Source organism: Psittacula echo, assembly GCF_963264785.1.
Source record: "Psittacula echo genome assembly, chromosome: 7".
Classification (NCBI taxonomy): domain Eukaryota; kingdom Metazoa; phylum Chordata; class Aves; order Psittaciformes; family Psittacidae; genus Psittacula; species Psittacula echo.
In genome coordinates, this window is record NC_137740.1 from 30222196 (window position 1) to 30246486 (window position 24291).

At 35.8% G+C, this 24291-nt stretch overlaps 1 protein-coding gene across 1 annotated transcript; it reads left to right on the forward strand.

The window, feature by feature from the left end:
- Positions 1-1208: 1208 nt before the first annotated feature.
- On the forward strand, positions 1209-23419 carry MCCC1 (methylcrotonyl-CoA carboxylase subunit 1). Its single transcript, XM_080624365.1, has 17 exons — positions 1209-1798; positions 2208-2303; positions 2471-2592; positions 4214-4361; positions 4896-5017; positions 5939-6050; positions 6328-6409; positions 7470-7597; positions 9299-9482; positions 9973-10082; positions 11322-11538; positions 12584-12670; positions 13226-13275; positions 15529-15666; positions 17585-17692; positions 18745-18816; positions 20372-23419. The coding sequence occupies exons 1-17, from the start codon at positions 1637-1639 to the stop codon at positions 20489-20491; spliced, it is 2058 nt and encodes a 685-aa protein (XP_080480491.1). The 5' UTR covers positions 1209-1636; the 3' UTR covers positions 20492-23419.
- The last annotated feature ends 872 nt before the right edge of the window (positions 23420-24291 follow it).

Sequence of the window (24291 nt, forward strand, 5' to 3'; positions counted from 1 at the left end):
TGGTTATTGAAACTGAGCTTTGGTTGTGTGGTGTCAAGGGCGTTTTGTGTCTTTTTGTCTAATACTGTTTAAGAATTGCTGGATCTGATCCAAGATTCCAAAGTTGATGTATGTGTGAAATGAAAACAGTTCTAGGAATTTACAGTTTTTCCCAAACACTTAAACTTTTACAATCTCATTTCTTTAGTATTAATTGATTGAGGTTTAATTTTCAATTTCAGAATATAAATAGCTCTTCATAGCTCTTATTTCTTGTTATCTTTAACCTTATTTATCTCTACAGCTTTTCTCTGTACAAACAACTCCTATTTCCCATTTAAGCTTTTTTAAGTTGTGGTTGTTCATGTCTTCTTGCCCAAATACTTCAAGTTATTTTCTAATAAATACCACTATCCACTAAAAAAGACTTTGAATGCTGGTAGAAAAGCAAGGGAATAATTTCTCTTGTGTCTAAATGCAAGCATGTAAGGAGAGATCTAGTGAAGTTTGCACAAACCTTCCTTGAACTTGAGTGTGTTCTGTGTAAGTAGTTGTATCATAGTTCTGTTCTTCTCTTAGCTGAAAATAAAAGTAGAGCGGTGGCCAGTTCTTCATATACTTTTCTAACACTGCTGTGTGTTTGTAATTGTACAGGCGATGGAACCAAGTACAAAGATTTGTGAAATGTGCCTCAACGATAGGTATGAAGTTGAACTTCTTTAGCCACTAGGTTTAATTGCTTGTGTAATGTGGGTGGTTTTACAATGAGATTTAGACCATTAGTTGCTGAAAAACTGTACACTTTAAAAATAAATATTAAATATTTGTATAGCTTTTGAAAACAGGAGTCTGTAGCTGACCTAACAGAAATATTCTTTAATGTGTAAACAACATTTTGAATAATTTTGTCTGCCATATTTAGGTATACTCAATGAAAAGTATTTATTTTTGTGGTGTTTTCCTGAGTCCTTTTCTGATACAAATGTTGTAAAGTGTGAGAGAATTGGGTTTTTAAATAAAATGGTACTTCAACAATATATGAAGGAAAGTAAGAAGTATATAGCAAGGGGGTTTAAACTGACCCTGTTGTCAAGTTGTCTAAAAATATATGTTTCAGAATTCAGAGGTATGTTTTGATTATATTAGTTGGTTTTAAGCTATTTAGTTATGCCTGTGCACATTTCTGTACCGTTGTAACTGTCATGAGACTTCATAAAAGCTAGTGAGTCACTACTTAAAAACTCCCCAAACAAAACCAATGAACAAGCCAACCCCCAAAGCCTTCATGCCTTGTTACTAGTTTGTGACTGTGACTATGCTCATCAAAGAAATGTGGATTACTTCTGGGGGGTGAGGAGCCAGTGAGGACAGGTGTTAATTGTTCCCTAGTTGGTCCAGAAAGTACACAATAAAAACATAAGCATCAACTTTTATGTTTCAGTGTTTTAGGTTTAGAAAACATTTCTTAGTTCTAGAAAGAAAAAAAAAAAAAAAAAAAAAGGGAAGAAAGTTGAATTAAGCATACTTCTGCATAAGGACTCTAAGGATAAAATTTGAAGACTAGCATGGAAATGCTTTTTGGTGAAGCATGGTTTTTTCATTATTGGAAGAAATGCATAAATGCTATAAATGATTAAAAAGAAATCTGAATTTTAAAATGGCTTCATCCTTTCAAACAGGACGTCACAACATAGGGAAGATTCTTATCGCAAACCGGGGAGAAATTGCATGCAGAGTGATGCGAACAGCAAAGAAAATGGGTGTGAAGTCTGTAGCAGTTTATAGTGAAGCAGACAGAAATTCCATGCACGTAGCAATGGTGAAGTATATTCATTTTTGATTGATGTTCATTAACAACACTATTTCTCATTGATAAGTTCAATGTGCAAGTAGATTCATGTGCTAATGCAGTTGATTTTCACCTCTGTAGAGTGACTTCCAAATTGAATATTTTGTCTAGTCTCTGTCTCAGCACTTGACAGCTTTACAGGAAGTGCATTAAAGTTTGGCTTTCTAATGCTGGAGTAGCCAGGAAGTTAGAGAACAGACTCTGGTTTTGGGAAAAAAGTCGAAACCATTTCACCCAGTTGAGTATGAAGAGTGGCAGTGATGTAAACTGTTGCATGCTAGCAATCTGATAAACAATGTAATTGACTCAGAAATTGAGCTAAATTTGCTTTTTATTATCTATTAAGCAGCGTGTATTAAATGTATTCTTTCTATAACAGGCAGATGAAGCATATTGCATTGGTCCAGCACCCTCACAGCAGAGTTACTTGGCCTCGGAAAAAATAATGCAGGTGGCCAAGGCCTCAGCAGCTCAGGCAAGTAGATCATGAACTTAAATCTTCTGTTACTATCATGCTCTTTAGTTCTTTATTTTTGCCTGTGGTGCTTCCATCTTGTGTTGTCTTAGTGAAACTCTGTGGAAGTTTCAGGGTTTTATAAGGTAAACATATAAAAATAGGCTGGTAACATTATTCTGTTGTAGGCTATTCATCCAGGTTATGGTTTTCTGTCGGAAAACACAGAGTTTGCAGAGTTGTGCAAGCGAGAAGGAATCATCTTCATAGGTCCACCTTCATCTGCTATCAGAGATATGGGTATTAAGAGGTATCTATTTCTGCTTTTTACTTGGCTATGCAGTTTACCAAAGCTTATTTTGTTAACGAATGACCAGCTGCTCCATAATTGTTTTATTCTGTCAGGTTTTGTTGTCTTTTATGGCTTTCTTCAAAGGAATAAGCTCTAGGTTTATAGATGATCTATAGATCTGTAAGATCTATGGATTCATATAGGCTTAGAAACAGTCAAGATTGTTCAGTAATTAAAATTTTGGTAATTAAATACATAACTGATTTTAGTTTTCCAGAATTGAGGCATTGCAATGTTATCTAGATAAGGGTTCAGCAGTCAGATCAGATATTTGTATACAGGTCAAAAGAACAGTGAAAGAGAATCACAGAATATTAGGAATTGGAAGGGACCTCAAAAGATCATCTAGTCCAATCCCCCTGCCGGAGCAGGAACACCTAGATGAGGTTACACAGGAAGGCGTCCAGGCAGGTTTTGAATGTCTCCAGAGAAGGAGACTCCACAACCTCCCTGGGCAGCCTGTTCCAGTGTTCTGTTACCTTCACTGAGAAGAAGTTTCTTCTCAAATTTAAGTGGAACTTCTTGTGTTCCAGTTTGAGCCCACTACCCCTTGTCTTACCATTGGCTGTCACCGAGAAGAGCCTGGCTCCATCCTCGTGACACTCACCCTTTATATATTTATAAACATTAATGAGGTCACCCCTCAGTCTCCTCTTTTCCAAACTAAAGAGACCCAGCTCCCTCAGCCTTTCCTCGTAAGGGAGATGCTCCACTCCCTTAATCATCTTTGTCGCCCTGCGTTGGACTCTCTCCAGCAGTTCCCTGTCCTTCTTGAACTGAGGGGACCATAACTGGACACAATATTCCAGATGTGGTCTCACCAGGGCAGAGTAGAGGGGAAGGAGAACCTCTCTTGACCACCCCCCTTCTCATACACCCCAGGATGCCATTGGCCTTCCTGAAACACCCATATCATCAGGGTTAGCGTGGTTTATTTAAAATGGGGTGATAAGTTTTGTTCATCACAAAGGATCTTATCCTTAGTTACTTAAATCAAAGAAATGTTTCCAGGGTATGAAGTATAACTCAAGAATATGGAAATAAGGTGATTACTAACACATGAACTATGTAATACTAATTTTAGATAATTAATTTTTTTATCCCTTCCTAATGTGAGAGTAAATTAACTCTGTAATTTAACTAACTTTGCATGCATATTGGAAGCCAGAGCTGTTATGCTGAGGTGTTTTATGTCTGGTATGAATCCAGCCTGTATCATAAAAAGAGTTTTGCCTTTGCACAACTTTAAATATAGCTTTGGCAGGATACAGTGTTGTAATTTGAAAATGCTAGGTTTGGCCTATATGATGTGGCTCAAAAGATAGGAAAAAAGCATAAGCCTGAAATTGACTAGGCTTTTATGTAGAGGGCTTGCAGGAAAAACCCCAACCAAACAAACATTTGAAGCATTTTATTAATTACAGTCCAATTGTATGTAACCCACTTGCGTAAGTAGTCCTGTTGAGGTCAGTGGAACTACTTACATGAGGAGAATTAACACTGAAAACATAGGTTTGGAGCTTAAAGCAAGAAAAAAAAAGAATATTATCATTCTAAACATGAAACTGTTTTGTCAAAGCACATCCAAAGCTATAATGTCTGCTGCTGGCGTTCCTGTTGTTGAAGGGTATCATGGAGAAGATCAATCAGAGGAGTCTCTAAAGGAACATGCCAAAAGAATAGGATATCCAGTAATGATTAAAGCTGTTCGTGGAGGTGGAGGAAAGGTAAAGAAACTAATCTGTTCATCACGTGGTGTAAAGTTATCATGTCTCAGTGTCTGTAACAGAATATTCTAAAATAAATCTAAACCCAAAGAAAATAGGAAACTGCTTTTCCTTAAAATTTATAATTAATAGCCAGTCTAGTACTATGAAATCTCACTTCTTTTTGTTGTGTGGTGAGGTACAAGGTAAGTAGCTGGTATGAATTTGAAAAGTTTTGTTTATTTCAAGGGATCTCTGGTAATTCACATAAGCAGAAAAGTTGTTTGATGGATTTGTGTAAAATTAGATGACTTTAAATTGTTACTTTGATGGTTTCTATGACTTTTTTTTTTTTTTTTTGCTAACAGTTTTAAATGTTGCCTAAGAAGTGATTAGAAATACCATTTAAGAATTCGGCGTCAAGACACCGTGTATAGTGAATTCCGTGTGTAAAGCTGATTTTACTCTGAAATTTCTTGCTGTTTCTGTACAACAAGGATTTTTATTGTGTACCAGATTATTAGACATTTAGGTATGCTTTTTTCTGTATTTTAGGGCATGAGAATTGCTCACGCGGAAAAGGAGTTTCTGGACCAACTAGAATCAGCTAGGAGGGAAGCAAAGAAGTCTTTCAATGATGATGCAATGCTGATTGAGAAATTTGTAGATAATCCAAGGTGAGAAATAGATGGTTTAGTATAAACACTGTAATACAGCTGCTTTTTCCCCACTGTGGGATGGGGAGGAGAATCAGGAAAAGGTAAAACTCATGGGTTGAACTAAGAACAGTTTAATAATTGAAATGAAACAAAGCAAAATATGATATATTTAATAATATATAATAATTATATAATATATATTATGTAATATATATACTATGTTATAATATATGTTATTGTATATTATGTAATGTATATAATTTAATATAATATATAATAATATATTTTATATTATAAAAATTATTATAATAGCAGCAGTAATAACAATAGTAATGACAGAGAGAGTGAGAGAGGAATAAAATCAAGAAACACAAGTGATATACAATACAGTAGCTCACCACCAATGTCTAGCCTGTCCCTGAGCAGTGATTAGTGGCTCCCAGCCAACTCCCCCCATTTTTTATACTGAGCATGATGATCTATGGTGTGGAATATCCCTTTGGCAAGAGATTGAAAAGTCCTTGACTTAGGGTGAGCACTGCTTAGCAACAACTAAAAAGTCAGTGTGTTATCAACATTATTCTCATAGTACAGACAAAACACAGCACTGTACCAGCTAGTAGGAAGAAAATGAACTCCATCCCAGCCAAAACCAGGATGCTTATTTATCCTATGGTGTTTCGCAGCAGTAGCTGGCATTTAGAATTCTCTTTCATTTAGGACACTGAGGAAGTCTAAACCAATTGAAATCCTGCATAATAGCAGCCACATTTCTACATTTTTGGTTACCTGAGGACAGACACTTACACCTATAAAGTCCTACTGAAGTATACAGGACTATATACAAGTTCAAAGTCTGTTGGAGTGAAGTCAGTTGCAGGATTGGGGCTTTACTGAAATTCACTGAAATTCACTGAAATAGTTATTATTACGGAACAGGCATGTTGAAGTGCAAGTATTCGGTGACCAGCATGGCAACACAGTGTACTTGTTTGAAAGAGACTGCAGTGTGCAAAGGAGACATCAGAAGATCATTGAAGAGGCACCAGGGGTGAGCAGAAAGTTCTTACAGTACCTACATATTTTTAAAATAATTGCTAACCCTCATGAAATTTATTTAGCAGGTAGTAATTTATTTCTAAATCTCAGTACCCATTTTAATTTTGCTGCAGAAAATGTTCTGAATGAAGAAATTACTTTAGGAAAATGATTCTTGGGGGAAAAATATGTAGTTACTAAATATTGCAAAATGTTCATGCATAGTAGGTTTAATATTGCCAAAATTCACAATAATTTATAATATTTTGTAGTATTATTATTATTTACAGCCAGGAATTAATGCTGAAGTTCGAAAGAGACTTGGAGAAGCTGCTGTGAAAGCAGCTAAAGCAGTTAATTATGTGGGAGCAGGTGAGTCTGTGAAGGTATGGCTGCTCCAGAGGTACGCTTTTAACTTAGTAAAGACTCAAGGCAAATAGCATCTGTTTGTTTTGGAGTATGATACACATTGCCTGATTTTTTTTTTCCTTTTTTTTTTTTTTTTTTTTGAGGTTTAAGGCAGTAATCACATGGTTAAATTTGATGCAGTTACAAATTTAAATTTAGCACCTGGTCTGAGCTCAAGACTAATGACAGCTGAAGAATAGAAGGAAAAAAATTCAGAGCAGATAATTTAATCAGCCAGATTGTCTGATGAAAGAGAAATTATTTTTCCCTTGCTCTGATCAAACTTACTAACATTCATAATGCTCACTTTCCAACAACAAAGAAAAATACTTTATATTCAAACAGTAAAGCCTTTAAGAGAAAAACAGCTCACTGTCTGGGAAGTTCACACTATTTCCCAAATGAAAAATAACCTGCTAAAATTATTTGTGACTTTTTTCTCTCTTATTTCCTTGGAATTTTATTTTTTTTTCCCAATAATTGCATGTCTTATACATAAACACAATAATTTAAAGAGTTTTGATGCACTTTTTACAGCTCATAATGAAATGCATCTTTTATTGTAGAAGAGAATCATAGAATAGTCAGGGTTGGAAAGGACCATAAGATCATCTAGTTCCAACCCCGCTGTCATGGGCAGGGGCGCCTTACCCTAGATCATGTCATCCAAGGCTCCATCCAGCCTGGCCTTGAACACTGCCAGGGATGGAGCATTTATCACTGCTTTGGGCAACCTGTTCTAGTGTCTCACCACCCTCACAGTAAAGAACTTCTTCCTTGTGTCTAATCTGAACTTTCCCTGTTTAAGTTTGAACCGGCTAAGCACAGGATGTGTAAAGGTTCAAGGAAAAAACACTTCTGTTTTCAAATTTCAATTGTGTGACCCTTTAAGATAATTTATATAGGACTTAATTAAACTCATGGTATCTGATTTTGAAATAATAGTCTTGTCCTGATATAAATAGGTGTGTTAAATATCCATTCTGAAGAAGTCTTGGTTTAAAGTGCCCTTTTATTACTTCAGGAACAGTGGAATTTATTATGGACTCCCAACATAATTTTTATTTCATGGAGATGAATACCAGACTGCAAGTAGAGCACCCAGTTACAGAGATGATCACTGGAACAGACTTGGTGGAATGGCAGCTTAGGGTGAGTGTTAATTGATTTTAAATGTAGAATTCTTCTTATCTGGTGAATAGTGCTCCTTGATACTGCCTGTGAGAGACCAGGTAGGTTTTCAAATCCACATCTGTTATTCAGCTAATAGGGTAGAGTTTCCTTTGCTCTAAAGAAACATCTTGTATTACTGTATTTGTAGAGCATTGTATAGATGCTCAGAATTCCAACAAATTCTTTCAGTTGTGTAAAGAAAAAGCATTTTAAAAAATTATATTTAAAGAGATTATAGAGAATGCAGAAAGTGGGAGGAAGTAGAGTCCTGATCTTTCCCCTGCCATGCTGAATTTTTTTGGAAACTCTAGTTGAAGCGTATCTCTGGCCCAAAAATTCTTGGATCAGGCTGTAGGAGAAAAAAATCTTCACAAAAACATGTGTCTGGTGTTATACCAGTATAGTCACATTCTAGAATAAATGTATAGTTGTGTGGACTGGAAGCAGGCTATTTCCTCACACACCCAATTTGCAGAGGGATTACTCATGCATTGAAATGATAACAGGAAATTTTGGACCTTAGGAAACTGCAAATGAAAAACAATTTTTGTTAGGTAAATCAAAAAGTGAGGACAGCAGCACACATTGAGCTTAAGTAGGTGGCAGGGAGTCTATGTAACCAGAGAGAAAACTAAAATGGCAAATGCTTTTGCAAAAAAAACTTCTGGCTTTCTGATGTGGGAATGGAAATTGAGCATTGAGTGCTGAGTTGGAACAGGGATCAAACAATACTTGAAGAAAGAGATAAGGTGGAAAGATACGGTGCTGTTGGCATGTGGCTTAATGAGTCAATAGACGAAAAATGTCTATCAGTGCTTGGAGAGATTATTTTTGTGAATCTGTATAGTACCACTTTTTCTTTGAAGACTAAGTTATATTCTGCTGTCTGTGCTGAAATCCATGGTTTGGTGGCAGAAGGCAGGGTATGGAAAACCCCTGACACTTAAAAGATGAATTGTTGCTATTTTTTCAATAGGAAATTGTATTTTTGTATGTAGATGAAAACTGCGTAGCTTCCTGGTAAAGTCTCCTCTGTGCTTAATTGCAGCAGACTTCTTGTTATTATTTTGTCCCTAAAAGCCCTGTTTTTTCAACAGGTGTGTTGCTAGTGTTTGTTGGTATTCTTATATTTGTAATGTGAATTCCTTTGAGTAATAAAATTATGCTTCCTGCCCCATTAAAGGGTCTTAAATTGTTAGTAATCCCTTTAAAGAAACATTCCCTGAAATGTGCAGGTCTGACAGTATATAGAAGAATCAACAGTGTATGCCAGTAATGCTGGCTGCCAGTAATCCATTTTATCGTCTGCTCTTGGAGCAATTTTTCTCCAATGAAATATTGTCTTAGTTGACCAGGCTTTAACTTAAAACGTTTAATTATTTTTTTGACATAACTAGTAGGAAAAAAACCCCACTATTTTTCTGTCGTGTTTTAGATCTGTGAAATATTAGGAGGTCAAGTTACACAATAATAATTCAAAATCCTTTGATTGGTGACTCTCAGGCAAAAGGAAGAGGTAACTTCAGAACTAACTTTTTATGATGTATCACTTTTTTATCCTTGTGCATTTTGAATGTATTTTCTACGTATTCATGTTTAGAAGAAAGATACTTCTGTTTTGTACACTGGCACTCCAGAATATTGATCCCACATTGAAGAAAAAAACCCTATTGTTTTCAGGTTGCAGCAGGAGAGAAGATTCCCCTAATGCAGGAAGAGATTCTGCTCCGGGGCCATGCATTTGAAGCTAGAATATATGCTGAAGACCCTAATAATAACTTTATGCCAGGGGCCGGGCCATTGTTGCACTTATCCACCCCACCACCAGATAGTTTCACCAGGATAGAAACTGGAGTCAGACAAGGTAAAAAAAAGGCAGAAATGTTTTGCATCAGAAGCTTTTCTTTGTCAGCATTTCCCTCTTTGGCCTAAATAAGTTTGTCTGTCAGGGTGTTATAAAGACAAATCTCTACAAATCTTCCTTGTCATTGTCCATTAACTTTTGAGCAGTTGCTGAATATTTTATTTACCTCTTTACTTACTTACCTGTATCCAAATTATTGTCCATTGGATCATGCTGATTATATACTCATCACAATTTATCAACCCTGCATTCTGACTGCAACACTGAAAACTGAATTTGAGTAATGTTACCTCTTGAAAAGTCTGTACTGAAGTTGTCCTTGGAATTGAAATGCCAGGTCACATCATTAAAGATTAATATTCTTAAAGGACACAGAAATGTGGCCATCAATTGTGTCAGAGTTTAATGCCATATGGTGTGCAGTACTATGCATTACCAACTTTCAGAAATACTTGGGTTAGTCTTACAGCATATTTTAAATATATTTTAGGTGATGAGGTTTCTGTTCATTATGATCCAATGATTGCAAAGCTAGTTGTTTGGGCTGAGGATCGTCAAGCAGCACTGAGAAAGTTGCGATACAGTTTGCATCAATATAATGTAAGTAGAAGGAACCCAGTATGATTTCAGATATTGAGCCAAATTTGTGAAGATATCAGGCAAACAAAATATGGATAAAACACTATAGTAAACCAAAAGTGGTATCTTCAGCTGGGTGATGCAGCTGGGACTTTATAGAAGAGTAAGGCTGAATAACAACATTTTCAATTGTAGTGTGACCTTTCTGAAACCTAAAGGAATTTGTAGGTAGAATTTGTGTCAGATGATGTTTGCTTGTAACTTCTAAGTTATAAAAACCCATAAGATTTAAACGACACATGTGGTAAAGAAATACAGAGAATTTTTAATGCTGTTAGTTCTTTTTAAGAAGTGGTCCCTTTTTCCCCTGTAAAAACTACAGGTGTGTATCTCTTTTCAAAAGAGGAATTCGGGAGGTTTGACTTGAGGTGAGACTGAATATTATTTGTGCAGAATTAATTCATACTTTTAAATGAAAAACAAACATGGTTGAGGTACTGAAAATGTTTGGCCCACTATTGTTTTAGCTAAAAGATTACTGCAAGTGAAAGAGATGGGGGGGGAAATCTACTGGGTGTTTTGTGGGTTTCTCCTCTCCTGAATTTTCTTAGTGGTTCTGTCAATAAATATTACAGCACAATACAGCTACAAGTTTCACTGATTTCTCTAAAATATTTCTAATTTCATGTTGGTTGGATAGTAATTTTGCAGTACAGGAAATGGATAGTATCTAGTAAATTTATAAAAGTCACTGTTCTCATTTCTTACTCTTTAAAGATCAAATAAGGAATATTTGAAACCATTATAACTCATTTTTAGTAAGAGGTGCTTTTCATACTAGTAATCTTCTTTTAAATACTCGGAGCATGATTTTCTGAAAAAGTAGGGTGGGATTTTGGTGAGGTTTTTTTTTTTTTGGGGGGGAGATTTCCTCCTCTGAATAACCTCCCATTATCATTGCTGGAAAACTTTCTTTGACTTCACAGTGGACAAAGGTAGCATTTTAAAAATAGTGATTTTGAGAAAGTATTCATATTGGTTTTTTTTTTTTTAATTTTAGTTTTTCGTCTTAAAAACAATGTTTTCACTGGTAATAAAACAGACCAGTTGAATTCATTACATTTTGGTGATAAACTTTGTATTTTGCTGGTGCTATCTGAAGAAATATCAATCTTTCATCTACTCATAAGTTAACTAGAAATCTATATACTCATTCATAACTTCAGTTCAATTTGGCAATATGTTTCTTTTTCTTTACAGATTGTAGGATTAAGCACTAATATTGATTTTTTACTGAGTCTGTCAGGACACCCACAGTTTGAGGCTGGAAATGTGCACACTAATTTCATTCCTCAACACCATCATGAACTGTTTCCAACCAAAAAGGCAACCCCACATGAAGTTATGTGTCAGGCAGCTCTAGGACTCATACTGAAGGAGAAAATGCTAACCGAAGCTTTTAGAGATCAGTCAGATGGTAAGGATCATTCTTTTGTTTTATTTTACCTGTGACTGGATGAGACAGTGCTGTGAGCTCATGTGCAATATTTAATTTGTGTGCTCCTTCTTTGCCTTACTTTGTGCTGCTCAAAATTCTGCATTCTGGCATCTGTCAGATATTTACCCAGACAGCAAACTGTAACTCTTGTTAAGGGACAGATATTGAATATATCAGCACTGTAATGTACAGACTCCTTCCGACAGCACTTCAGATAGGCGCTATCTGAAAGACCTTGGTATGCATAATTCGTGTCACTGTGTACTCTTTGTTCTTTAAAAGCATAAACAGTGAGTATCTGTCACTGTTATTCTTACAGTTGGCCCAAGGTCTTCAGACATAAAATTGACCTTGCTAGAACTGGGAGAGGCAATAAGGTTTAACTGAATTAACTGGACATTCTTGAGTTCTGACATTGTTAATGGCTGTACCAGTTGGGCATGTGATTGCTGTAGAAAAAAGACTTCATATAAATCTAAGCATGCTGCCGACACCCTTGTTAGTTTTCTTCTCCACTTTAACTATCCTGGGAACACGGGAGAGTGGGATTGGAAAGATTCACATACAGTATTGCTTTGCTTTAAGAGATGATGAACTAATCAGGCAATATCTGATAGCTCTATATCTGATCTATCCTTGAAAACACCTCCATCTTCCCAGGCAATTTGCTGCCATGTTTGACTGCTCTTACAGTAGGAATCTTCACCTAAAGGTTAATCTGAACCAGCCGTGTTGCAGTTGAATTCTCATGTTGCTTTCCTGTTCAAGGATATCTTCATGGAGAGCAGTCAATATCCTTCTTAGTAAGTGCTGTTAGTGTCATATTTTCTGTAGGTTACACAGCATCAGTTTATTCATTGTTGAAGCTTTAGTGAGGGACTGTCACTATTACAGTGGTTCCTCAATCTTTAATGTGCAATATAAATATATAAGTAAGATGGTAGAAATAGTAGGACAGTGATTTTTGTGGTGTAAATTGCTAAAGTACAATTAAAGTAACATATCTATGTATTTTGTGTTTTAGATAAATTCTCACCGTTTGCATCCAGCACTGGTAGGAGACTAAATATATGTCATACTAGAAAACTGTCTCTGCTGGATGGGGAAAACAGTAAGTTAATAAAATGTGTGGAGGGAGAGGAGGTACTTGATGGATAAAATTATTTCAACTGGTGCTTGAGAATTCAGGCTAACCAACAGCAAATAGAAGCAGTATGAGTTTTAAGCAGTTTCAGCTGGGAATTCACAGAACTTAATGCTTAATCCACTTGAGGAAATGCAAACCAAATTAAAACAACATAACTAATGTTTATCATTTAAACGAATAAGGTTGAGATTTTGGAGGCATGAGCGCCATTGACTTTTTTTTTTTTTTACTTCATTTTGGTATGAAAGTGCTCAGCACTTTCTCCCATCAAAACCTGCTTTCTGTCCAGGTAACTTAATACAGATTTCAGAGCATGACTTCAGGTGTTCATCTTTGAAAAACAAATTGTCTAGAATTCAGTGTGTATGAAGCTAATCAGAAAATACTTGTTCTTAGTATTGGTAGGTCTCTCTTTTTATCAAGAAAGATGCACTAAATATTGTGTATATGTTGTTATTCTCTAGATCCTATAATTAAATCTACTCACATGCACCTTTTTTTTTTCTTTTAATTGAACAGCTGTGGAAGTAGCTGTAACTTACAATCAAGAAGGGTCATACAACATGCAGGTACAAATCCGTATTTTATTTTTTTTTTCCCCAAATGTTTCCTTAGGTAAAAGAAGAAAGTTTCTTGTAAAATTATCTTGGTATTAACCATTACTGAAGTTCCTTGGTAATTAGTGATACAGGACTCTGTTCTTGGTTTGCTTGCAGCTGGTGTTGCACTTGTATTATTTTGGCCTGAAATTATCTTTGCTAGATGCTGGATTGGCATGGAAGAGGTACTAAAATACTTCTGAAAATAAGGCTAAGAAAAGCATTTGGTTTTCCAGTGTTTAAAGATCAGGCTTTGTTTTCTTCTTCCTTAAATTTGTCTTTCTAAAACATTGAGAGTTACATTTTAAATCTGCATTTAAAAAGGCTTTTTTTCCACGGGACAACTGCTTTATTCTGTGCATGAAATGGATCTCCTGAGGGATAAATAAAAGCTTTCTAGAGTATTACCTGTAAGATAACTTTTTTATTTTGAAGATGGAAATTGGAAAGTAATTACCAAACAAGATAAGGAATGAGACTAGTAAATCTGGTTAAATGATCGAATGCTGCCGCATAGAATTGGCTTCTTTCTCTATGTTATTAGAGATCCTATAGGATACCACTTCAGATGCTTTAAACATAGATATTTGTGTATATGCATGTATGATAGTCTCCAGTTTGGCTTATGGGGGTTGTGTTTTGCTGAGTGTGGAATATCCTTCTGGCATTACCTGGAGGTAAATGGGTTTTCTCTTATATTTGGCACCCAGAATGAATGTATGCTTAAGAATGCAGTCTTTCTGTAGTTCAGCTTCTTGTTTCCAACATTCAGGAAAGGGGAATTATGAGAATAAGGCAGTATTTATGAACTGCTTAGACTGTATAGAGAAAAGCATACCAGAAAAGTAGTGAGAAAATTATTGTTCTTTCATGTGTATAACCACGTGTCGGGTAACTCCAACACTTATTTCTACTGATATGAGATAACCCACATCCCTCAAGTAATACCCACATGATTTTTAGTGTTTTAGATTACATACGTAATGCAGGAGAGCTTTCACACATTACGTAAGTAATGTCAGTGAAAAGTAAAAAGAGGCTGGAAGTGAAATGAAGTGAGGCCTTTTGGGGAGAGGGACAAGGGGAACAGCTGAGAATGTAGACTCGCAGGGAAGAAAGGAGAATGGGTGTTGAGATGGAAATGGAGAAAAGCTGGAGATAAGGGACTGAGAAACAGAATTGGGAGCTGATAATGAGGAGGCCAGTGCCTTTGGAGGGCTATAAAACCTGCCTGGAGACCAAGCAACTAGAGCAGGTTGCTGGGCTATGGAACTGACAAGCTCACAGTGCTGACCAGAGTGTTGCCCCGATTTGCACCCCTGCTCAGGATGCTGATCAAGAAATTTATTTATTTTTCCTCAGGATCAATATCAGATCAACAGTATCCTTTTGATGCATGTTAAAGTCTTCGTTCAGTGGAAAATGAAGACTGAATTTTATCTCAACTTGTAATATCCTGAAAGATCAGCAAGTCTCTTGATTCTTTGCTCAGTGATGTTAGAAATAAAAATATCAGTTAAATGTAATGCACTTAAGTTCATATTCTTACTGTCTTTGTATTCTGAAGTTGTGGCAGAGGTGCAATCTCCATTGATGTAGATGAAAAGGTTGCCTACAAATAAATAGCCTTTCCATTTGGTATTTCTTTTGCAGGTTTGATTTCTAATTGACAGTTTCCATTACTGCTCTCCACTACTCCTTTTGTAGGCTTACTGAATATGTTGTAGTTTCTGTATTATAAGCTTCCAAGACTGAGGAAGTTGCCTATCTTTTGGAAAGCATTATGTAATCTTATGATATCAGCTGAATTGTATGGATTTTTCAGCTTGATAGAAGTCAATATGCTAGGACAAATTAAAAATGTTGGGTTCTAGTACCATCGATAAACAAAACACTTTGATTTTTGCTGTTGTTCTTTCTCCTGAGAGATAGTATACCTTTGTATTTGAATGCTATTCGTATTTGAACTATTGCATAGTTTATGATAAAAAATGTCATGGGAGAGCATGTTAGCTGATCTTTGGAGCTGATTGCATTGGTTATGGAATACAGACTGTTAACAGAAAAATAAAGGATATGTAAGATAATTCTGGAATTTGAAAAACAAATCAAATCTTTAAAATCTATGAGATCACGTTACGAGTGTATACTACAAAGACTAACTTTTGGTTTATTGTTCATGAAGGGTTAGCTTTTGTCCTTATAAAAGTATTTTACTTTCAGATTCAAGATGAAACTTTCTTGATTTCTGGAGAGATCTTCAATGAAGATGATTTGGTTTACTTGAGGTCTTCAGTAAACGGAACAGTGTGTAAGTCCAAATTGGTCATTTTGGACAACACAATTTATCTCTTCTTTCCGGTAAAGTTCCTTTCTTTATTATTTCAAGTATAAAATTTCAGAGCTTTATCCATGTAAATGAACAATATAAACTGCAAGAAAATATGAAAGAGAATCATAACTTCAAGTTCTTACGTTGGCCCATAATGTTTTGATACATGTTGGGTTTATAGCTATAGTTAGAAGTTAGTTGCTTATGGTCAGTGAGTAAGAAAATCAATTACATTTAGAAAGATAAAATGTAATTAGTTGAATGAGAATTGCAAATAATGGTTTGGGAGGGGAAAGCACAATATCGAAATGTTTAAGTTTCTAAGTTTGTTAGATTTAAGAAGAGTAGCAGTTACTTCAAATTTATAATTATTTGGATGTGCTTGTAACTGATACTTCAGTTACTTCTAAAATTATAAGAAAAAGATTTATATTGGTCTGAGGAAGGGTAACTTCAGATAATATTAAAAAATTTGAATTACGAGTTACCATAGTCTTATCTGTATTGCATGAATAATGACATTTGAAAGAAGAGGTGCCCCAATTTGCATTATCAGGCTTGTAATTTTTTATTTGTAGTTAAAAAGCTGACAGGCCCTTAAAGTAACTCAATACAAATGTAATCTAAATAAGTAAATTATTATGTATTAATTTCAGTAATTAACCTCTAGCTCTGAGCTCCTTAAGACTTCCAGCAAACTGCATTGAGAACTTTGCTACTCCAGTGATGAGGACAAAATAATTCATGATGGAATGGCAAAGCTCAGTTTTGCTATAGTATCAGAGTGGAGTCTAGGATGGGGGCATCTAGAGGAAATCACGGGAGTTTTAGGGTATGGGTAGGATGTGTGGGAGAATGAGTCTTTGGGAAACTCTGGGTAGTGAGTCTGAGAGGAACTGTGGAATTTTGAATAATGGTGAGAATTTCTCACTAAACTCAGCACTGAATCCACTTTATTGTAAATTGTGAAACACTCATTGATAATGCTTGTCAATGAAGATCATAGAATCATAGAATAGTCAGGGTTGGAAAGGACCTTAAGATCATCAAGTTCCAACCCCCCTGCCATGGGCAGGGACACCCCACACTAAACCACGTCACCCAAGGCCTCATCCAACCTGGCCTTGAACACCACCAAGGATGGAGCATTCACAACCTCCCTGGGCAACCCATTCCAGTGCCTCACCACCCTCTCAGTAAAGAAATTCCTCCTTATATCCAATCTAAACTTCCCCTGTTTAAGTTTGAACCCATTACCCCTTGTCCTGTCACTACAGTCCCTGATGAAGAGTCCCTCCCCAGCATCCCTGTAGCCCCCCTTCAGATACTGGAAGACTGCTATGAGGTCTCCATGCAGCCTTCTCTTCTCCAGGCTCAACAGCCCCAACTTTCTCAGCCTGTCTCCATACAGGAGGTGCTCCAGTCCCTTGATCATCCTCGTGGCCCTCCTCTGGACTTGTTCCAACAGTTCCATGTCCTTTTTATGTTGAGGACACCAGAACTGCACACAATACTCCAAGTGAGGTCTCACGAGAGCAGAGTAGAGGGGTAGGATCACCTCCTTCGACCTGCAATGCCAATGTCTGTCTTTCTTGTTGCACCAACCTGCCTTTGCACATTTTTTAAAACCTTCCGTGCTGTTGCTGCATGAATAGGGAAGGTGTGGGTTTGGTACATAGGTCCATGTGGAACCTTTTTTTCCCAGGGGTAGTTCCTTCCTTGCTGATCCTTGGCAGTTGCCACCATGGCTTTTGAGGACTTGGATACTGGTGAAGTAGTTAGCATACTGACAGTGCTTTTGCTGCTCTGACCCCACACCTCTTCCACCCTGAACAGTAGACTCATTTCCCTAAAGATGGATCTGTTTTCTGCCTGTATGTTAGCATATTGCAGTAGTAGTATTATTTTATGTTGTTAACTCATATGTCATTGATCTTATTTCTGTAGGAAAGTAGTGCTCAGATTGGCCTTCCTGTACCCAAGTACTTATCTACAGTGAGTTCAGTGGGAATGCAAAGTGGCGCTGTAGCACCCATGACAGGCACAGTTGAAAAGGTAATAATAATAATAATATGGGTAGGACATGAATTCTCCAATGTATGTACAAGGTTACTCTTCCAGAAATGGTGTTTGCTTCTGTACTGCCAGGAAAGAAAGAATTGGGATCAGAAATGTCAGTGCTATGTGACTTCTTCCAATTGGAAAATGCCCTGTTTACTCTGAGTTTTCAGCAGCCACCCAAGTTTTTCAGGCTTCTAGTCTTCTTTTCCTAGAGCTCTGGAAAATCTGAATATTTAACTAACCCTACTGCTTAAATTATTTCTTCTTCATCTTGATTTCTTTTTAAGCCAAAGTTCCCTGAAGTGTTACAGGCCTTGTTCAGTTACAGTGCTACAGTGTGATCCATTATATCTAACCAAAAGAGTGAGATGCTAGATGTACTTGCAAAAAAAAAAGAAATAGCTTAGCAAAAAAGGCATTTCTATGTGTTTTGCTGCTTCTGTTTCTGTGTATTTCTTTGTCTTGTGTATTTCTCTGTACATTGACAAAGTTTCAACAGAAAAAAAAACATTTCCAGGAGAGTTTAGCAGTTAAAAGAATTCTGCTAGTGATAAAAAGGCACAAACAACAAAAAGGCATGAAACCTTTCAGAGGGTGGAGTACACTGAACATGGATCTCTTGCATATAAATCAGTTACTGTAGAAAAACTAGGTGGCTCCTGCAATCTTCTGTATGGATTTTCTTTTCAAGACTTTAGGGACTCCAGGAAAAGGTTCTGCACTTTCTCCCTCAAAATAGAAGTTCATAAACCCAAAAAGATTGGAATGTACATTGTCTTATTTAGTGGTTTGTTTTTTTTTTTTTCTTTGATACATAAATTGCTTTCTGGTCATCCTGTTGGCTGTTACTGAACCTATATCTATAGCTTCTGACTTCCCTTGAGTATTATCTACAGAACTTGGATACTCAACTCAACAGTAATAAAGATAGGAGGCTGTTTTGCAAAACCAGAGTCACTCAGTAGACTGTGCTAGGCAAAGTCAGCTGATGATGTTTAATGGTACAGAGATGCATGATTTCTTCCCAATTTTCTCTGGAATTGTAGGTGTTTGTGAAAGCAGGGGATAAGGTTCAGACTGGAGACCCTCTGATGGTTATGATAGCTATGAAAATGGAGGTAGGTGAGATGTAAAAGGTTCTAATTACTGAGAAAATAAAATTATGGTCATAATTTAGTCATTTTTGGTTGCATTGTTGAAGTATGGTGCACTAGCTTTCAGGTGTCAGTATCACTTCATATGCTGTAAAGCAAGCATTGTCTGACTAGATTTTAGAGGATTATATTTGCTGTTATTAACAAATGATGATTATATAATCCATGGTACTCTGCAGATGTTTTAATGTTCATTTGTTTAGCCTTCTCAATCCTTCTCTCCCCTTCCCTCCTTTCACTTTCCTAGCAGAAAATTATCTAGGTGTATCTCTTGCTCACTGTTTGCAATACAAGTATATGTAATGTCTGCAGCTACTTTATACAGAAATTTAGCTAACAGTGACCTTGTAAATATGCATAGGACTTTTTTAAATAATATTTTTATTGTTGTTTACATAAAGTTTTACCAAGAGTACACTGAAGATACCTCGTAATTGTCCATGTGACATTCAGTGGACTAGCATTTTGGCCATTGTATATTGTCCCATTGCTTGACTCTGGCTCAGATTGTCTGAACTGTAGTTTTTGCAGCCTGTACTGGTTTGGTTAATCTATTAGTTTATTTTAAATTTCAGTTTGTGGTAGCAGAATTAATGTTGTTGAGAAAAATTGCCTTTCCCTTACCATGTCCTTTTATAAATGACACTAAAATGGCATGAAATATAGCTGTGCACTAAAAAAAATTACACCTGAAATTATTTGCAATTGGATGCTAAATTTTTGTGCCTCTCCAGATGATACCTTAGACAGACATTATCTGAGTTGTCTTTTTTCAGTGCTATTGAAAAGATGTTAAATTGAATAAACAGTTATTTAAATTAATACTTGCTTAGATATGAGGATTTAATATCGAATATCTAATATTTAATATTTGATATTAGACTTAATATCTAATATTTAATATTAGACTAACCCTATGGAGAGAACTACCAAGAAGCAAAACTTCAGTGGAAAACTAACCTGATACCAATCCCCAAATTGGTCTACTTGTTAATTGTATGTAAACATACTATTTCATTACTGTCACTAGTAGTTGTATTTGTATTTCATCTGGATTTAGCCAAATATCTGTTCAATTAAGACCTTTCCTGGCCAGCAAACAAAAATATCTTTAGTAATCTGTAGATACCTCTTAAGGGAACAAATCTGCCGTATGATTAACATTTTGGATTAAAACTGAATTACCTCTGCTTGGCATTTATTATAATAACAAAAAATGCTAGAGAAGTAAATAACATTCAGCTGTTCATGCTTCAAAATATAACAACATATAGTATTTTAATCTTCAGTATCAATATCAAAATAAATGTTGATGAGAAAATAAAACTTGAAAAAGGACTAGGATAACCTTTTTTTAAAAAAACCACAACCAAACAACAACAAAAAATTAAAGTAAATATACATGTCAGATGAACTAATTGTGTTCTGCTTTAATTGCACCAAAGAGTAATATTAGCATTTGCTGGGGAGTGAGGTGCAAAGTACTCTGCTTGTTCACTACTGATCTGTTTCTATGCAGCACACCATAAGGGCTCCAAAGGCAGGAGTGGTAAAAAAGGTTAATTTCCAAGAAGGTGCCCAGGCCAACAGACATGCTCCGTTAGTTGAATTCATGGATGAAGAGAAAGAAACAAAATGAAGTTCAAGGAAGCTGCATTTTATTTTTTCTACTTTGCTGATTTTCTCTCAGGAGGAGATTTCATATTTTCAGCAGACGGTTTTGTATAGTAGATTGGGGAATTGGTTTCCTCACCACTTCCTGCATAGTTTGACAGTAAATTATGGTGACTTTACTGAAACTTGGATATCACTGCACTGTAATCATATATATAACTTGTGGACCTATGTGATTGTTGTTCAGTGGTTATGTTTGCCTGTGAAAAGGTATTACACTGGAAGATGTGGAACTCATACAGTATGGGAGAGGTTAGTTAGGACTGTAAGTTACACACAGCAAGGGTCTTCTGCCTATTTTTTCATTCACAGCTGCTTTTTTTTGCCTGAGAAGTGACAGCATTGATTTCAAGAAAATCTGAAAGGTGACTTTTTTTTTCTTATGAATCCATTTCTCCAGAAAAATTCTTGTTTGTGGCTTACATTTTTGCCTGAAAAGGGAATTTGGGATTGTTCCTTAGCCCAGGATCTCCCTTCAGTTGTTTTTGGGGCATCTTTTTTCCTATTTACCTCAATGAGTAGTGCAAATTTTCATTTCAAAAATATACCTTGAAATATCTGATACAAAGAATTTTTCAAGTACATATTAGCATTTGCTACACTAATCAGTGGGATTTTTTGCAAAGCAAATGTTCACTTTATCTTCAAACATAAAGTAGCATAGAAAAATGGTAATCTTATTTTAATACTTAAAGGGTACTTAAGGTGCCAAAATACTGACTTCAAAATCCTTATTACTTTTCCCATATTGTTTATGTTTTAGTATATTTCTTAGTATATTTTGTATCTGCAGTGTTGCAACAGGGAAAACTGGTAGGTTATTGGTAGGATATGCAAAGAAAATATTTCTCAGACACAGTATTCTGATCATTTGCTATAAATGTAACTTCTTTTGAAAAGCACCTCAGAGAAAGAGGAAAAGGGAAAGAAAAAGTGGTTTAATTGTTGCAAAATATTTTCACCTTTTTAGTTAAGTTCTGCTTGTCATATGAACTTTTGATATACTAATTTAAGACAATAGTATGATTGATACTGCAGAAAGGAATACCGACAGATGCTACAGTGATCCCAAACTTGTAGTTACATCTGTGCAAATGGGTCCTTATACTTGCATGAAATCTCATTTTTTTAATCAATACATGTCATAGGCAGTTCTCTGATCTGATGCTGTAACTGTGTAGTCTTGCCTGCAATGCAGACAAAAATTGTAAAACTAATGTCTCTGGATGGTCTACATGTTAAAAGCATACTGTAATACTTTTCAGTTTTCCTTGTAATCCAATGGCCATCTGACAAAAAAAAATGAGTGATCATCATGTAGAATATTGTCACAGTGATTTTTTTTTTTTTTTTTTATATACTGCCAAATAAAAATTAAGCCTAACTTTGAATTTAGGTTTGTTTTCATTTTTCTCCATTTTGTTCTTTCCTTGGTTGCTTATGTTTATGCATGAGAGAGTTTTAAGGAGCTGTTTTTCAGATATCATATGATGATAGATAGACCACAATCTGCAGATCGCATTTAGGTGGCAGTAATTCAGACAGTTGTAATGGGTTTCGCTGCAGGTAAGTTTAGTGACTTGTTTTATCTAAAAATGGAATCTACATATAGAAACGTGAACTCAGTCCTGAAGAGATGCTGCAGCTTGGCATTTATTTTTTAATTTCTACATGTCACTGCTGTGTTTCTAGACTTGCTTTGCTACACTGAATCTGTAGCAAAACATTAAAACTCACAGCATGAGGTTCTCTGTCAGGGAAGTTTTCGCTGCTTCAGCCAGTCAGCCAGTGAAACAAGAATGTGACAAAAAGTCTTCCCTTAGGAATGGAGACAAATAATTTTGCCAGTTTTAATTTTCCTTCATTTCTGAAAATTAGCAGGGGTTTTTTTGGTTGTTGGTTTGGTTTTTTGTTGTTTTGTTTTTTTTTTTTCCTCCCCTCTGTAAGTTTTCACTGAGATTGATTTTTCAAGCAGTGAAGGCTTTGTTTATTTTGGCATAAAATCTCTTTCAGAAGTTAACTGTTGGAATTTGCACACTTCAAATGTTTTGCAATAATGTGATTTAACTGAACTTAGAGATAACAAAGTGATTAAAGGTAGGTTGTTCCTGTAACCCAGGATTTTAATTTACAGAATATTCAGAAATTTTATTACAGATAAATCCTTGTATTATAAATGTGAATTGATAAGAGCAATATGATGCTAACATAGCTGTAACTAAACTGTTGTCTGTAGCACATTTAGAGTAAGGAAGAAAAAAATTAGTAATTGTTTAAAATGTAGTATTTTAGTATTCAAGCTAAAAGGATAATCTCTGCCAGTTGTTCATTATTAATGTACGTTTTTCAAATAGTGGTGTAGTTCTGATACAAGAGTAATCTTATAGAAACAAGGAATCTGAACTGATTCTAACTGTAGTTACCTACTCTTGCTGCTGGAAGAGAGAGGGGACCAACTCATGGGATGTGTAGTTCAGCCACAATTGATAGCCTACAGGAAAGAACAAGGGCACTAGTGTTCCAGATTATGGCTTTTGTGAGATGGGGTCAGAGTGTAACACTTAGTGAGCTTACTGGTCAGTCGGTTATACCAGTTACAGGACATCCTGCTTGGTAGTGTGAATGTTATCATACCAAAAGGACAGCCCTTCATAAACTTCAGTTACCCACCTGTGGGATCTCCATCTCTCTTGCACATTTCAGCTGCTGTTAATTACTATAGCTTATACCCAGTGAAGATCTGTGGTGTGGAGCCTGAATTCATGCTGGATCAGTGAATAGGACACAGGAAGAGGAAAGCAGGTCTGCATTCTTATTTCAGCCACTGACTCACCCTGACTTCAGACAAGTCACTTAATAGATATTTGCCTGTGTTTCCTCCTGTTTAGATGTTAATCAAAACACTGCAAAATTTGTGGATAGAGTGACTTATTTTTCCATGCCTGTTGGTAAAACTATAGTTTCAGGTGTAGACTATTTTTACTTGTTATTTTTTTAACCTTTTATACAGTAAATATATATACCAACGAATTATAAAGCCTCAAAGTTTCCAATATGTATTGAGTCCCTTGTTGTAATGGTTATACTACCTAGTTACCAGAAAATCCTACTTTCTGTCTTCAGGATTAAGAAAATAATACTCAAGTGTTTGGCACGACCTTTAAAACTCAGTCAGTTGGGGGTGGGGTGTTGATCTGAGCATACTACTCTCTTTTTAAATTTTATTTTTATTGAAGAGACTTGTACCTATTTTAAAGGGCTTATCAACCAGCACAGTTATCATTAATTTCTGTTGATTATTCTTCTGTTCAATGAGATCAAGAATTATTTGACTCTGTTTTATCTGTTTTGGATGTAAAAAGCCCAACAGTGCTGCGCTGAATGTGTTTATGGAGCAGTCAATGGCAATGGGTTAAGGTCTGAACCTACAGCTTTTACGCAAGGTGTGTTCTCAACAGATACTCCAACTGCTGTGACTGCTTCACCGGTAAACGCCACGTAGTATCTTTAGGATACTGGGGCATAGCCCTCTGAAAAGAATTCCATTTGGAAAGTAATATACGTGACTGAATGTTGTATTGAAAAAAAAAAAGGCAGAAATTCAGAGTTGAAACCTTGGCATTTATTTTTATGCAAACTGATGTGGATCTCTTAGAACACAGGCTCTCTTCTTTCAAAAGTAATGCAGTAAATGTAATTATATGATTTGATGTTAGCTTAAAATCTGTTGATTATATGATGAATCCATGTTAAAATAAACATGGA

Coding starts and splice junctions, on each gene's coding strand:
- MCCC1 (XM_080624365.1), top strand. CDS start 1,637: ATGGCTTCATCCTTTCAAACAGGACGTCACAACATAGGGAAGATTCTT. Junction 2,593..4,213: donor AGAGATATGGGTATTAAGAG/GTATCTATTTCT, acceptor GTTTTGTCAAAG/CACATCCAAAGCTATAATGT. Junction 10,083..11,321: donor ACAGTTTGCATCAATATAAT/GTAAGTAGAAGG, acceptor TTTTCTTTACAG/ATTGTAGGATTAAGCACTAA.